Source organism: Canis lupus, chromosome 33 (genome assembly GCF_048164855.1).
Source record: "Canis lupus baileyi chromosome 33, mCanLup2.hap1, whole genome shotgun sequence".
Taxonomy (NCBI): Eukaryota; Metazoa; Chordata; class Mammalia; order Carnivora; family Canidae; genus Canis; species Canis lupus.
The window spans coordinates 32887861-32902662 of NC_132870.1; the positions used below are offsets into that span (position 1 = coordinate 32887861).

Sequence of the window (14802 nt, forward strand, 5' to 3'; positions counted from 1 at the left end):
AAATGCATTTCACTTTTTGCTCAGTTAGACTCCTAGAGTTTCAGATAGAACTGCTTAAGATCCAAGTGTGCTATTAACATCTTGAGGCCCACTGATAGAATTCGTGAAGTAGTACTTGCTCTCACCCATTACAAACTATATAGCACTCAATACAGTATTGTTATATTTTAAATCCTCTTATATATTGATAGGTTGAATAAAGTTATTTTGGGGACAATTATGCAGGATAAGCTTGCAAACACATTTTATGTAATAATTTGTATAGACAGTCCATGTGACCAAAATGGATGGATTGACCATACTTTGGTTTCTAAATTTTGCTTGTGTGACTTGAAGAACTTCCTAGAGGAAGATCCTTCTTCCTACTTGAATTTGGAAACTCCCTTTTCAGGTCTGATTATTACCATATTATCAAGGATCCAAATAGTTTGTTCTTGGGAGTTATGCAGACTAATATTTAAAATAGACGTTGTCTGTTTTAGTTTTGCTTCTAAGCTAGAAACACTAAATATGATGTTTGTGCAGAAGAGGACATCATAAAGATTGAATGACAAAGGGACCCTATCAGATACATAGGCTTTGTTAAGGCCCAGAACATAGTACTCAAAATTTACACAAATCAGTACTCCAAACTAAATTTGGGACTATGGTAATAGTGTGGTTAACAAGTTAGTAATCTTGCCTCTAGCTCTAATGCATGTTTAATCATTTTCCTGGCATTGGGTTTAAAGCTAACAATGAATATGTTTGCACTGCATGTCTCTTTTTAGACATTAGTTCAGCTTAGTTCTAACCTGTAATACACTTTTATTTCCTTTGTAATTTTTTTAAATCATTTTTTGTACAGTAAGATTTATGATTGTTTTAAGATCATCCTGATATTGTATAAATGGATAGATTGAATACAAGAGTGGGTGAGAGGCCAAGGAAAGTGCAAACAGAGTGAGAGTAAAGAGAAAAGTGCTTGGGGATCCCTGGGTGGCTCAGCGGTTTAGCGCCTGCCTTCAATCCAGGGTGTGATCTTGGAGTCCCGGGATTGAGTCCCACATCAGGCTCCCTGCATGGAGCCTGCTTCTCCCTCTGCTTGTGTCTCTGCCATTCTCTCTCTCTCAGTCTGTGTCTCTCATGAATAAATAAATAAAATATTAAAAAAAAGAGAGAAAAGTGCCAAAGAAGCTGTACTTCAAATACACAATACTTCCTGTGAATGTATTAGACACAATGGCTCTCATTCAGAAAGCGTGATACATGAAACTTATCTTTGGAGAGCAACAGAAACTTTGCTTTGAGAGGAGACAGATTTTGACCTAGTAAGATGTACTTAACCATTCCAGAAATTAACATTGATAACCTTGTTTGTAGAAGAAAAACGTATGCAGAACAGTGCATTTCTAGCTGGCAGAGTCATGCTTATTTGGGAAAAGACCTTGTGTTTATAGTATGCAAAGTCAGCCCCTATACTCCATCTCCCTCATGGCCTACTTTGCTGGCTAGCCATCTGTGGCAGAATCCAAGATGGTTCCCATCCCATATGTTCTTCTGCAATGTGACCTGTCTACTCCCTCTCATCAAGAGGTGGAGGCTATTTCTTTACTACTTGAATCTGGATGGGCCTCGCGGCTGCCTTGATTGATAAAATATGGCAGAGCCCTTAAGTGCCCTGGCACTTTCTACTTCCTGCCTCTTCAAACCCAGTTGTAATAGAAGAATATAAACACATTGACACCACCAAATAGTAAGAAGCCGAACCATGTGGAGAGGTTCTAGAAAAAGAGATGCCACATAAAGGGAGAGGCCAGTGAGCAACAAGGAACCAGGTAAGTGAGTGAGGATGTCTATGTGGAACTGGATCCTCCAGCCCTTGCTGCCTTACTTGACACCCCATGAATCAGAATGAAAAGGCTGTTGAGCCTTTCCTGAATCCTTGTCCAACAAGTTTGTGAGCAAAATAAAATTATTCTTCTAAGACACTTAGTTTATGAGGTAGTTTGTTACAAATATTTGGAATACCATTGATCTTGACTGCAAGGCAATTAGAAGTTAGAGAGTATTAACAGATAACAAACTCTTTATTTTGACCTTTTAAAAGATTTATCTGTTTGTTTAAAGTGGGAGAAATGGAGGCACCTGGCTGGCTCAGTTGGTACGGCATGCAAACTCTGGTTATGAATTCAAGCCACATGCTGGCTGTGGAGCCTACTTAAAAAAATGTGGGAGAAACAGTAGTGGTCATTCATTAATAATTTACTCCCAGGAATAAGACAGCACACTGACTTCATTGGTCATCTCTCTTGTCTGATTATATCCACTTGTTTAAAGGCTTGGCGAAGCTTTCCTGTTCATATTTTCACTGCTTTTCTCTCATTCTTGAGATTCGTTGGCAAATAGTAACATTGTAAGAAAACAAGCTCATCCACCCATTAATCCTCCTTTACCTCTCCTACTGTGATTCAGATTTATAGCGAACGTTCACCTAAACTTGGGATATTGTGCAACATTAAAAAATGTTTATTTTGTCTTATTCAGTTCTCTGCTTCTAATGCCTGATATATTTCTGGCTTGTGTATAATGAATTGTATAATTTCTTTTTTTTCCCATTCTGAAAATAAATGGGCAATCACTGGCCTGTGTGTTTGCTGAGGAGGGAGGGACTCTTGAAACTCATTTTGGTGGTGAGACACTCCACTAGAAGACATCTACACTGTTTTAGGAATGAGAAAACTTGGAATTTTATTCAAACTGCTGCAAAGTGTAGGTAGAGCCTTAAGTAAGTAACATAACCAAGTTGGGCTCCAATTTTCTTGTTGAAAAGTGAGGAGCTGGATGTCATGGTCTCTAAGTCACTTTCTACATTGTAATCTTAGTGTTTTTGTCACTTCCATTACCACCATGGTTACATATCTTTTAAAATGTTTTTAACTTATATAAAACTTAAATATGAAGCTCCTGGATAATTTTTGTGTTCAGGATTTGTCAATAGATATATACTCTCTCTTCATAGTTAAAAGAAACAAAAACATTTGTCATAACCTAATTTTAAGCTGGTTTAAGTTGTAAAATATTTACAATAATAAAGTTAAATTTCACTAGAAAAAAATATATCTGTCAAGGACACAACCTACCCCAATGTGCTATTCATTTGCATCTACAGGGAAACCAATTATAACAGCTATTTTCAAGAACTAATATCACTGGAGACTGAGCAGAGCTACCCTATAGTAGAGCAAGCAGGTAACAGTGCGTCCTAAAAAACTGACCTAGACAGGAACATGTACATGGTGAGCTCACCCACATTTTGTTATTCTCCTGTGGAATAGTACATTTGATCTAAAATATTGTTGCTAATGTTTATGTAAAGTGAGATTATAATTAATCACTATGCTAATTTTAATAATTTTGTGCCTCAGGTGGATTGAGGTGCTAAAATTGTATGTCATGGGTTCCAAAAAGCTCTCTTTTTTTAGGTTGGATATAGTAACTTTTGCAACCAAACACCTCCTCAGTAAATGTTATGTAAGACTGACATAAAGTGAAAGAAGCAGGTCCCTAATCAATTGTTGCTACTGCCTTAAGATCTATCTCAATGAAACATTTGTTGAGTTCACTCCTATCCAGGTCAGAACACACAGCATATTTACCTGAGAAACATGGATCCTTCTTCCTAATTGTTCCTTCAGGGAGTGGACTAATTACTCTCTGGTCTCTTATACCATGTGCAACGGCTGATGGCTCCTTAAATTCAAATAATAGTAGGTAAGGTTTGACATGGGCTTTTTAAGTCCATGTGTCAAGGTTGCTCAGTGAGGTGGCACGATCCTAGTCTTCCCTATGCTACTAACTAGTTGTAGAGCCTTGGGAGCAATCTCTAATCTTTCTGAATTTTGTTCCCTGATTTGTTAAATGAAATGGGTTTCAAAAATTTTTCTTTGAGGCCTCTTCCCGATACAAGACTTTGATGAAGTCTCTTTCCTTTGCTATTTAGTCACGAGGCCTCCACACTGTTGTCTTCCTGCTTCTTACTTTCTCCTAGGGCTTACAGTGAAACACCATTAATGGTGACAGACTACTTAGTGTGTCTGTCTACTTGTTCACCATCTTTTTTTTTCTCCCAGACTGCTGATAGAGCCTCTTAAACACATGTCTTCTCATCCATTCTCTGTTTGGCTCCCACAAAATAGTTCTTTACAAAGAATGCTCTTTAAAAACAAAAACACCAAATTTTATGATTTTTCTTCTCTCTTTAAACCATAAGAAATGGCTTCATGTGGCTTTTCAGTCTGAATCCCAAGCCCCTAACATGGCTTACTGGATTCTCTGTCTTTAATCCCTCCCTACACCTCTGTCATTTCACATGTGAGTCTGATCTTTTACTCTGCAGCAGCAGCCTGGAGTTGTCCCGCAGGACTGAGGTGGTGATGTGGTGATTATGAATACTTTGTTGTGGTATAAATTTGCTGCAGTAAGCACAATGGATATATACTTTTACCAAAGGATTTGGTATCCTTTTACCAAAGGATATCAGACTGAGGGAAGTTGCTGGGTATGGCTTCTTAAGTGTTCCTTGTTGTTCATGGGAGATGTGCTCAGTTACATGGTCATAGAATTTTTCATCTCCAGATTGAGGATTGTTTTTCTGTCTCCAAACATGTTCCCTGAAACTGTAGAAATGATATGCTATATGGTCGCAAAACCTGCCTTTTCTGGACATATTACCTGGTTTTAACATCCATAAACTAACAGGGTCATCTTGCTACTCGATTTGTAAGTTGTATAATAATGATCAGATATCATATATGGATACTCACTTGGAACAATAATCAGTCTATGGAGTATTGCATAGTGATATTTTAAGGCCTAAGGTAGATTCACTACAGTAGAAACACATGGGCCTTGTCTCAGTTCTGCCAATGCCATGTTCTTTTCATTCTTCCCAAATCCCACCCTATACCTTCCTTTCCACTTAGATAATTCCTACTCATCATTTAAATCTTCTCAATATTTGAGTCATTTCCTCTCAGAAGCATGTCCTGTTCTTTCAGAAGGTTGGATATCCCCGTTTTGTTCTTCCATAATGTACTTAATGTCTCCTAAAAATAAAGTCCTTGCACTTCTAGTTCAATGATTGTCCCACTTTTAGATTGTAAGCTCTTTAAAGGCAAAGATCATCTAATTTATGCTAAAGCCTCAATATCAAGCAAGAGGCCTGACATATAGTAGTCAGTCACCCAATAGATATTTTATGACTAAAGGAATAAATGAACAATGGAAGGGAAGTCATAGATGAGCAGAAGGAGCAGATCACAAGGAAGGAGAGGAAGTACCTTCTGCTGATGCTGATGGTGGAACTGCAAAGAACTGGGAAGGGTAAATAAGGTCTCCTGCCTGGCCCATGAGCCTGACTTCAGCCTCCAAGAAGGTGTAACTGTTAGAGTCTGCCCAGATTTCCTACAGAAGAGAGATCGTATAGAATAAGACTTGTGCAGAACACCTGGCAATTCAGGAAGAGAGCAGCCCTCAGGCCTGGAAGTGGATTTGAGCCCAACTCTATCTACACCCCAATACACATGAGGACCTTTTATGGTGAACTTTGAGAAACTATGTTTTTCCTTTGTTTGCTATCTTTCCTTCATTTAGTACCTCACTGATAACAAAAGTACCAGAAAGGAAAGAGAAAGAAGAAGACTTAGAGAACCTCCAGAAGCTACGTGCTTGCTCATAAGATAGGCAAGCATTCTATGTTCTCATTCTCAATCAGAAGCAATGACGTCTGGAAATAGGAAAAGAAACAAAGGATTTATCGTGGAAGAGAGATAGGAGAAAAAGGAAAGTGGACCAAAACTGCTTTGAAATTGTGATCTCATGGGACCTATCAGATATCTCTCTCTCATGCCCATCCCTAATCAATAATATTCTTCTCTTCATCTCTTCTGACTCCCTTCTAATTATTTGTGGTCCTTTTTTTTTCATCATAGTAGCTCTTTTGCCCCTGGATGTAAGATCCATTTCCAATGGCTAAAGGCTTTGATGCACTGAGAGCATCATTCATTTAACAGGCAACTCAAAATAGAAGTATAACTAAATATTCCCTAGAAAATATAAGTAGATATGGTTAGCTACCATAAGCTAACTGTTGTAACAAAACACACTATAATCTCAGTGACAAAATACTCATGAGAAAAAATTACTCAGGTCTATTGAGGGTCAATGGAGGAGGGAATAGAAAGAAGAGAGACTGCTCCACACAGTGACTCAGGGACTTAGGCTTTTTTCTGACCTGTTGCTCTTCCACCTTCTAGGTTATGTCTTCCTCTGTATTTGGCCACTATATGGGTAAAGAGAGAAGAGTACTCATGGGAGGGTTGTATTAGCTAGACCTGAAAGTGGCATACACTTCCATCTTTTCTACAGGCTAGAAATAAGTCACATGGCTGCAACCAATGGCAGAAGTAGCTGAAAAATATTGAAAAAAATATTTGACATGGTTGTCAAAACAAAGTACTGGGTGGCTTAAAATAACAAAACTCTATTGTCTCACAGTTGTGGAGGGTAGAAGGGTGAAATCAAGGTGTCATCGGGGCGAGACTGCTTCTGAAGGCTTTAGAGAAGAATCTTTCCTTACCTCATAGCTTCTGGTTGGTTGCTGGCAATTTGTCATCACTGGCTTGCTGCTACATTTCTCTAGTTTCTGCCTGAGACTTCTTCACATGGCTATCTTCCCTCTGTGTCTCTGTGTCCAAAATTCTCTCCTTTTATAAGGACACCAGTCATTGGATTAAGACCCACTGTAATCCATTATGACCTCATTTTTCAACATGGTTACATCCACAGAGACCCTAATCCCAAACAAGGTCACTTACATAAGAACTGAGGGTTAGGACTTAAACATATTGTTTTGGGGGATCCCTGGGTGGCGCAGCAGTTTAGCGCCTGCCTTTGGCCCAGGGTGCGATCCTGGAGACCAGGGATCGAGTCCCACGTCGGGCTCCCAGTGCATGGAGCCTGCTTCTCCCTCTGCCTGTGTCTCTGCCTCTCTCTCTCTCTCTCTCTGTGTGTGACTATCATAAATAAATTAAAAAAAAAACATATTGTTTTGTTGGAGGTGGGTTTGCAGTACACAGTTCAACTATGACAATGACCTGAAGGAAAAGAGAAATTGATGGACCACTATCCAATGTTTCTGCCTAGTTGTTAAGATTCTCTACCACAAGTAATAGTGAATAGGAAAGACTTGTGAAGATTTTTTTTGATAGTCTTAGAAAATTAAGCCTTTATTTATAACATTGTTTTTGTAAAAAATGTATTTTTAAAACCAGACAACTCTAACAAAGGAACTTTTGGAAGTTAACCTATCTCTAAGACATAATTGCTTATACTTCAGGGAGCTTTCCCCCACTCAAATAATGTTACAAGATTTTTTTAAAGTAGTATGTGTCATATTTTGTAATATTATTAACTCTAATGGTTCAATAATATAGAGTAGCCATACTAAAGTTAATATATTAATTTCTAAAACTCCATGCCTATTAAATATGCTTAGCCTAAAATCAATAAAGATTTCCTTTTTCTCCTTGGGCCACTGTCATCTAACTGTGGTTTCTGCAGTTGGCACTTTCCATCTTAGTCTTTGCTCATCACACTTTATTAAGTGTGCACTTTGTTAAGTGAGCCATGATTTAATAAAGGAACAGTGGCCTTAGAATCAGAACTTTAGCTCTGTATTTTTTTCTTTAGCTCTGAATTTTATTAACTTTGTTATCTGGGGCAAGTCACCAAAACCACTTTTTACCTCAATGTTTTCACCTGTGCTGTAATTGTTATTAACCCTTTTCCTGTATGGTTCTAAGAATCCTATGAAGTCACTTAATTTTTGAGTGTGTCATATGCATATAGTAATAACACATTTACATAGGCACCTTCTGTTTTCAAAGTGTACTGAAACTCATTGGTTTGATCCTTACTTTATTTTTACATTTAAGTATTCTGTGTATTATGCTTTGAGTTTGTTTTCTATGAATACGGATGAGTGTTTAGTGTGTGCATGTGTATTTGCACAAAACATATTGGGGTCTGGTTGCATCCTCAACTTAATATGTTCAAATACACAAATATGGCTACATCGATCCAAAAGATGAAATTGGGTTTCTTGTGATAAAAACAGCCCTGTTTTCTTATCAAGAATAATTCCGGAGCTTTATATATAAGCTCCTTGAAAGCATGGATTCTGTTTTATTTATCAGTCAATGAGGAGAATTAGGTTGAGATTAGTTATAGAATGTCTTAACGGCCTGAATTTCTTGTATTTGTGTTCCCCAGCGTATTACATATGTATTTGACAAAAGTTGATTAACTGCCTTTAATATATCATGCATCATGCTTGGTTCTGGGAAATTTAATGATCTCCTTCCAATCCAAGTAAGCGCACACACACACACACACACACACACACACACACACACACACACTATCCCTGGCCTTAAGAAACTCCTGTTGGGTAAACATGCAGTTATGTGAGGTGTTGCAGGTGCTCTGTCAGAAGTGTACAGTGGAAAGAGGAGACACTGAGGAGTGGTCTGTGTTAACCTGGTTGATGGGGAACATGTTCTCAAGGCTTCATGACAAAAGTCATCCTTGAGCTGAGTTTTGAAAGATTATCATTTGAAATCAAGTGAATAGCATCTTAAAACTGTAACTTTCTTATATGCACTTTAGGATATTAACAGCTAACCCTTTTCCTTGAGTAGCTTCTTCACTGGCTGAAATGCATCTCTTCAGGTTCAGAGACACATTCAAGATTGTTATAGTTTTCTCATTATGCATTCTGTCTGTTCCGTGTTGAAGTACCTGTAGGAAGAAAATTAAGTGCAGGTTTTGTGCGTGGGTTGAGAGCTGATCGAATTGAAGGTGTGTCAAGAACCAACCAGCAGAGTCCCCAAATCATTCCAGTCCCTGGCATTCTTTTTTCAAGGCTTTCTTCATTGTAACCGCTCCCTGATGGTAATTGGTTGAATCAGATTTAACAATGCAGTCAGATAAACAGTTGTGGCAGCTGCTGCCATGGCAACGTCACCGTCCTTACCCTCCCAGCGCGCGCCCCTTCCCCACCCCTCCTCCTCCTCCTCCTGCTTTCCTCCAGTAAGTGCATACTCGCTAGTGGTCTGTGCAGGCAGCAGGGTTTAATGGCAGAGCTATTTTCTTTCCAAACTGTTCAAGATGATGAACGAAGATGCAGCTCAGAAAAGCGACAGTGGAGAGAAGTTCAACGGCGGTAGTCAGAGAAGAAAAAAACCCAAAAAGGTAAATTGCTGGGATTAGGAATGTCTGTATATAGATATGTGTGTATATGTGTTGGTGTGTAATATCAATGAGATTACAGAAACCGTGGAGCATTATGAGTAACTATAGACTCTAGCAGTGCCAAACATTGCTTTTTAAAGAGGCAGGTGCAGACTGCTGCTTTCTGAGAATAGGAAAGGAACCAGGTTTCGTAATGGATACATTGACTGGAGCATGGTGAAGTGAACAGAGATAAGGTGTGCTCTGCATGTGTATTATTGAGGATTGTGGCCACTGATGGATGCTTCCGGTGTTAACTGGGTATAGAGAGAGTCATTTTATTTTTAGAATGAGTGAGTTTAAAAGGAAATGTTAAGCGAGGTGGATTGTGAAGCAAAAGGAAGATTTTTGGCCAGATGTTTGCTCGCGGATGATCTTGAGATGGCTAGACAGCAAACGCCTTTTGGTTCCATGCTAAGTGTATTCTTCCTAAGGAGAAAAGACTGTTGTGACAGGAGAAATATGATCCTCAGCATGATATTTCTTTGGTTTGCTTAGCTCCTCTACAGTTTTCCCAGACGTTATAGTGTGATAGCTTTTTCATTGATTGAGATCAACGGCTAAGATAGAGATATTATGGGCTGGGGCTGTTGGGCACACAAAGCAGTCTGTAGGATTTCTTAGCCTGGCATACATTCCCACACCCTTGATTTTCATGGAAATGATACCAGTGAGAAACAGTGGGAAAAGATGCCAACTATTCAGCCCCACCCAATGCCAGCACTTCTTTCTTTATGGCCTGACTCCTTCTGGTAAACTGTTGCAGCCTCGCAGAGCAACACGAGCCCCACCTCTAACAGAGATGTCTTTTAAATAAATAAATTCACCTAAAATCCATCTATTTCTTGAGGCAATGAGATGGACAGAATATAGGATGATCCTAATGCAAATGGATTCCAGTGTTAGCTGGTTTGCATTTTGAATGAGCAGGTTAAAAAATTATCACGAACAGATGAATATTTTTTATTTTGACAATTTTGGAATCGCAATGCACTTCAAAATTATAGATCTCTGGTGCTAAATGTTTCATGGGCTGAAAAATCGGAAGTAATTGGACACCTTTGGTATTGAAAAGATCATCATATTAGCAAATGAGGGATTACTGTATTTCTATGGAGGCTTGTAATTTGATAAAAATAAGCATGCCCAGTTATGAAATCTCTTAAATGATAGCATAAAAATAGTGATGCAGTCTGCCAAAGGCAAAGGATAATTCGGGGCAGGCAAGAATATTGGTAAAATGTCCCTTTGTACCTGACGATTCTGGATCCTCCAGCCCTCGATGGCATTTTTGTAGAGCATTAGCTAATCAACATTTAAAAAAAGGAAAAAAAACAAATAGAAAAGAAAAAGAGAGCAAGAGATAAGGATAAAGAAAGAAAGAATTTTTGCTTCAATTCACAGTCATTTCATATTCCACTTAAATTTCTCTCTGAAGTCTCTGCTGCATTAGAAACATTATACTCAGAACTACTAAAGGGGTGGAGAATTTCTATCATGGAGATTTTAAGCTCTGAGTGTTGATACTAAATTCACATGGCCAAAGCCATCTTAAAGTATTTGAGGGGCGGAGCAGATGAAATCATTATATGTGATAACTATAATTTTTATTCAGTATATTTTCTCAAACATATTTATTTAGGAATAAATTCTTTTCAAACTTGCAGTCGAAATGATAGCAATTAATAGTAAGTTTTGAGTATATGTATGTATTTTTATATGCATTCAGAGGCATATATTAAGTGAGCTATTAAAATACAGTGAATATTGAGGGTTAAAAGTAATTTCACCTAATAGGAAAGCATCCACACACACAAGCACACACAAATAAACATCCTTCAGTTTGTCAAGTCAGACATAAGTGGGCTTGAATCCTTTACTATAGTGTGTTTGGAGCTTATCATTTAATTTTTCTCATTTAGGGTCCTCATCTATAAAACATGAACAATTCTAAATATTTTGTGATGATTATAAATAATGTACATTGAATTCTTTAAGCAGTATTTAATATACAGTTCATGACAATGACTTTTAGGTATTGCTACTGTTCCCTTGAATGGAAATTATTTATTGGAATAAGCCCTATAGAAGGAAAGTCTGTTTATATTTTTAAGAGAGGCAGAACATAATATATTGGTGCTTTGCAGAGGCTAGTAGTCATTTTTCAAAAGGCCAAAAGTTATATACTAAAATTGGAAACTTTTTATCTCACACTAATTATAATGGAGATTTACAAACTATACCTTAGGTCTTTAGATTACTGCTTTACATCTTTTTTTACAGCAGGCAACTTAAATTTTCATATTTATAAACTAGACCATTAGATGTGCTTTGGTGAGGAAATGATAATCAAGAGATAAGCATCACTAATAAGGATAAAATCTGAGAAAAGCAAGAATTTGAGCCATGTCAGTGTCTTAACCACATCAATTCAATTGTCTGTTTTTCTATTTTTCTACTAGAGATTCACATTGAATCCATCATAGGTTTCTGTATTAGCTACCATCCAGGACTATGGACCACCAGGTTCACTGTGGCCTGGGTGTTGATCTAACATGATGAATCATATTCCTTGAAAACATGGCTCTTCCTCTAGTAAATATTTAACAGATGAGCCATAATCCACTTGTTTATTCTACAGCTTGCAAAAGTAATTCTTCCAAGGGACAGGACTAAAGGGGCTTTTGCAACAAAACCCACAATGTGATAAAATAAGCTTAAGGAAATTATTTTATATTAGAATTGTAGCGAGTACCTTGAAGAGAGAAATTATTTTAGCTTTTCTTAAAATTTTTATTCTGGTTTCAGTAATTGAGCTTGTTGATGCCTTCCATGCATGATCACCAGGAACACACCTGTGGTTGAATGTGTTGGGGTTACAGCTCATTGTGGTGAGGGTGGATGCACGTCATGAGGAGCCAAGTTAGAAAGAACTCACAGGATTTGGGTTTGGGCTGTAGTTAGTAAAAATGAAAATAACAAAAAAGAAAAGAAAAAGAAAAAAAAACACTCAGCAGTCTCTCATTTAGCAAGAGAGGGGCATGTCTGGTATTTTGTGGCTTGGACAATATATGTGTTTTGTCTGTGTTCAGACATGATAAGGGAGTGGTGCCATTTCTGACCTGCTCCATCACGGTCACAGAGTGGCCTGGTCTGAAGACGACACTCCGTGAAATTGTTTATGTTTAGTAGAAGAACACAAAGCCGATTTGATAGTACCAGGTTAGTTCCTGGCTGCTGGTGGCTTCTTTTCTCTTTCTCAAGCTTGAACACAGATACTTTTGGTGAGAGAGAGAGATGCATTTATTATTGAATACTCTTAGTGTTCAAGGAAAATAAATCAGACCTTTTTGCTAAAGCATTCATAGAAATCTTTTTCATCTGCTACCTCAGCAAATAGTATACTTAAGGTCCAGTTCTTTTACATAAATGTTGCCCAAGGTACAGATTTGGGGTGGATGTTCTAGGGATTGTTCAGTGGGAACTATTCTAATTCTCACCTGGAAGCCGGGCCTAAAAGGAGAGACCTGTATGAAATGTACCAGTTCTAAATCCTAGACAATGTGATAAAAATCTCTTATTCCAGACAATATTTTAGCAGATTAGGTTAAAATAATTCAAGCCCATATTAGTGTGCAGTACCCCACACTTTCCAATTTTGTGTCAGTGATAAGGCACTGGATTTGTACTAGAAGAAGCTGTAGGAGCCCTTGATAATTTACATAAATGAAAATGGAAATGCCCAAACATCAATCACACATGACAGGGCCATCTGAAACTGCTAGGCTTTGTGAGTTCTTCTAAACAAGTAAAAAACTAAATGGCTTAATAACTATTCGCTCATTTGGTGGAATATCTATATAAAGATTAAAATATAAATACTGTTGTTTCTAATAGAGTAGTAAAGTAAAATGGCTTTGTAGCATATTTTGTATTCACTTAAGAGGTTTTGTTCTGGGCCATAATTTTAAAATATTCATGGGCATTGCAAATTGTTTTCGTTATATATATATATATATATATATTTTTTTTTTTTTTTATTGCTGTTTACTTGCCACTACCTGAATAGGGAGATGAAAGTGGTACCAGATGTGTGATTGAAATGTTGCACCATTGAAATGTGAATGAGAGACATAGAAAAAAAGTTTATTTTTACAGCAGCCACAGAACATATGGCTTTTTTAGTGGAATCAGGTAGCAGATCCAACATTTGGGTGTTCACATTTTCTTGCAGTCAAATTAGTTTTGAATTTAGCCTTATTTAGTTCAATCAAATCTAAAAACACTTTCATGTATAATTCATTCTGAATGATATCCCCATTTCTCCAATTTTCCAAATAACTTCTGATTTACCTTTTTTTTTTATTTACCTTTTTTTAAAACATGAATTTATAGCCCCAAATAGCACGCGTTACCTGAAGACAGCAATTCCCCATCACTGAAGGTATTTAGGATGACCATCTGTCAGAGATGATGGAAATTTTTTTATTGGAAAAAAAAATCCCTTACAACCTGGTATTCTGTGGTTTTCTTTCTGTCTCTGTTTCTAACTTTTTCTATCTACCTTTATGATACAAAGTTTTTTCACTGATGATTTTCACATACAAGTAATAGCTAGGTATTAATCTCAAAGTATCCTTTTTAGAGTAAAGTGTTGTCTGCTGACCACACTACCAGAATTACCTGGGTTGCCTCCTAAAAGAACTGAGTTCTTAGAACCCATTTCAGACTTGCTCAATCACTTTTGGAGATTTTTAACAGGCTTCCAACGCTTTGTTTTTTATGTGGTCAAAATGTGATCAGCATGCATGAAATGGAGTTATTTTAGAAAGAAGAATCTCTCATTTCAGTTAGATGTGTTAAATTACTTGGCTCTTACAGTTACATTTATTTCAAGTGTAGATGGCAACAACAATGACACAAGAGAATAGAAAGCATTTTTCTCCCTTATTTTACTATTATTCTACATTTAGGACCTAGAATTATTTCATATCCACCATCTCTTTTGATCTAAAGAATAATTCTCAGTGAGTATTAATACCCTAGTTTTGTAGATGAGGAACTAGAGACTCAAACTTTACATGGGCATGGTGCTGGAGAAGTGATAGATGTTTTTGTATTATTCGGCACATGACATATTTTGAACCATTTCTGCCGTGGAAACCAGGTGCTAAGATATACCTCTGTGTCTTCTGCAAAGTTTCTAAGGTATCTGCAGTTTCATCTTCTGCTAAGATATCCTCCAAACTTTTCCCTTAGTGTTACTTCCTATCTTTTCCCAGTTGACAACATTTTCCAAAATGCTGACTCTAATCTGGGGATAATATGTAAAGATGATTTCTTTCCTGGCTGTAAGTAATATTCTTGCAACCAGGACTCCTCTTTTCCCTTCCTTTGCTTCCTTACATTTTGTGATATGTTGGTGTGGATGTTTCTTTCAGTCTATATGGACACATAGTAGACTTTGAA

At 37.4% G+C, this 14802-nt stretch overlaps 1 protein-coding gene across 11 annotated transcripts in view; it reads left to right on the top strand.

Moving 5' to 3' along the window:
* The first annotated feature begins 9101 nt into the window (after positions 1-9101).
* ANK2 (ankyrin 2) overlaps positions 9102-14802 on the top strand; it is a 336881-nt gene continuing 331180 nt past the window's right edge. For 3 of the 11 annotated variants that reach the window (XM_072810368.1, XM_072810367.1, XM_072810384.1), the window contains exon 1: positions 9123-9294. In XM_072810368.1, coding sequence (XP_072666469.1) covers positions 9211-9294 — 84 coding nt within the window. In that variant the 5' untranslated portion in view covers positions 9123-9210. Of the gene's footprint in view, positions 9295-14802 lie in introns of all 11 variants that reach the window. The other 8 variants (XM_072810361.1, XM_072810369.1, XM_072810379.1 and 5 more) reach the window with 6 other exon arrangements.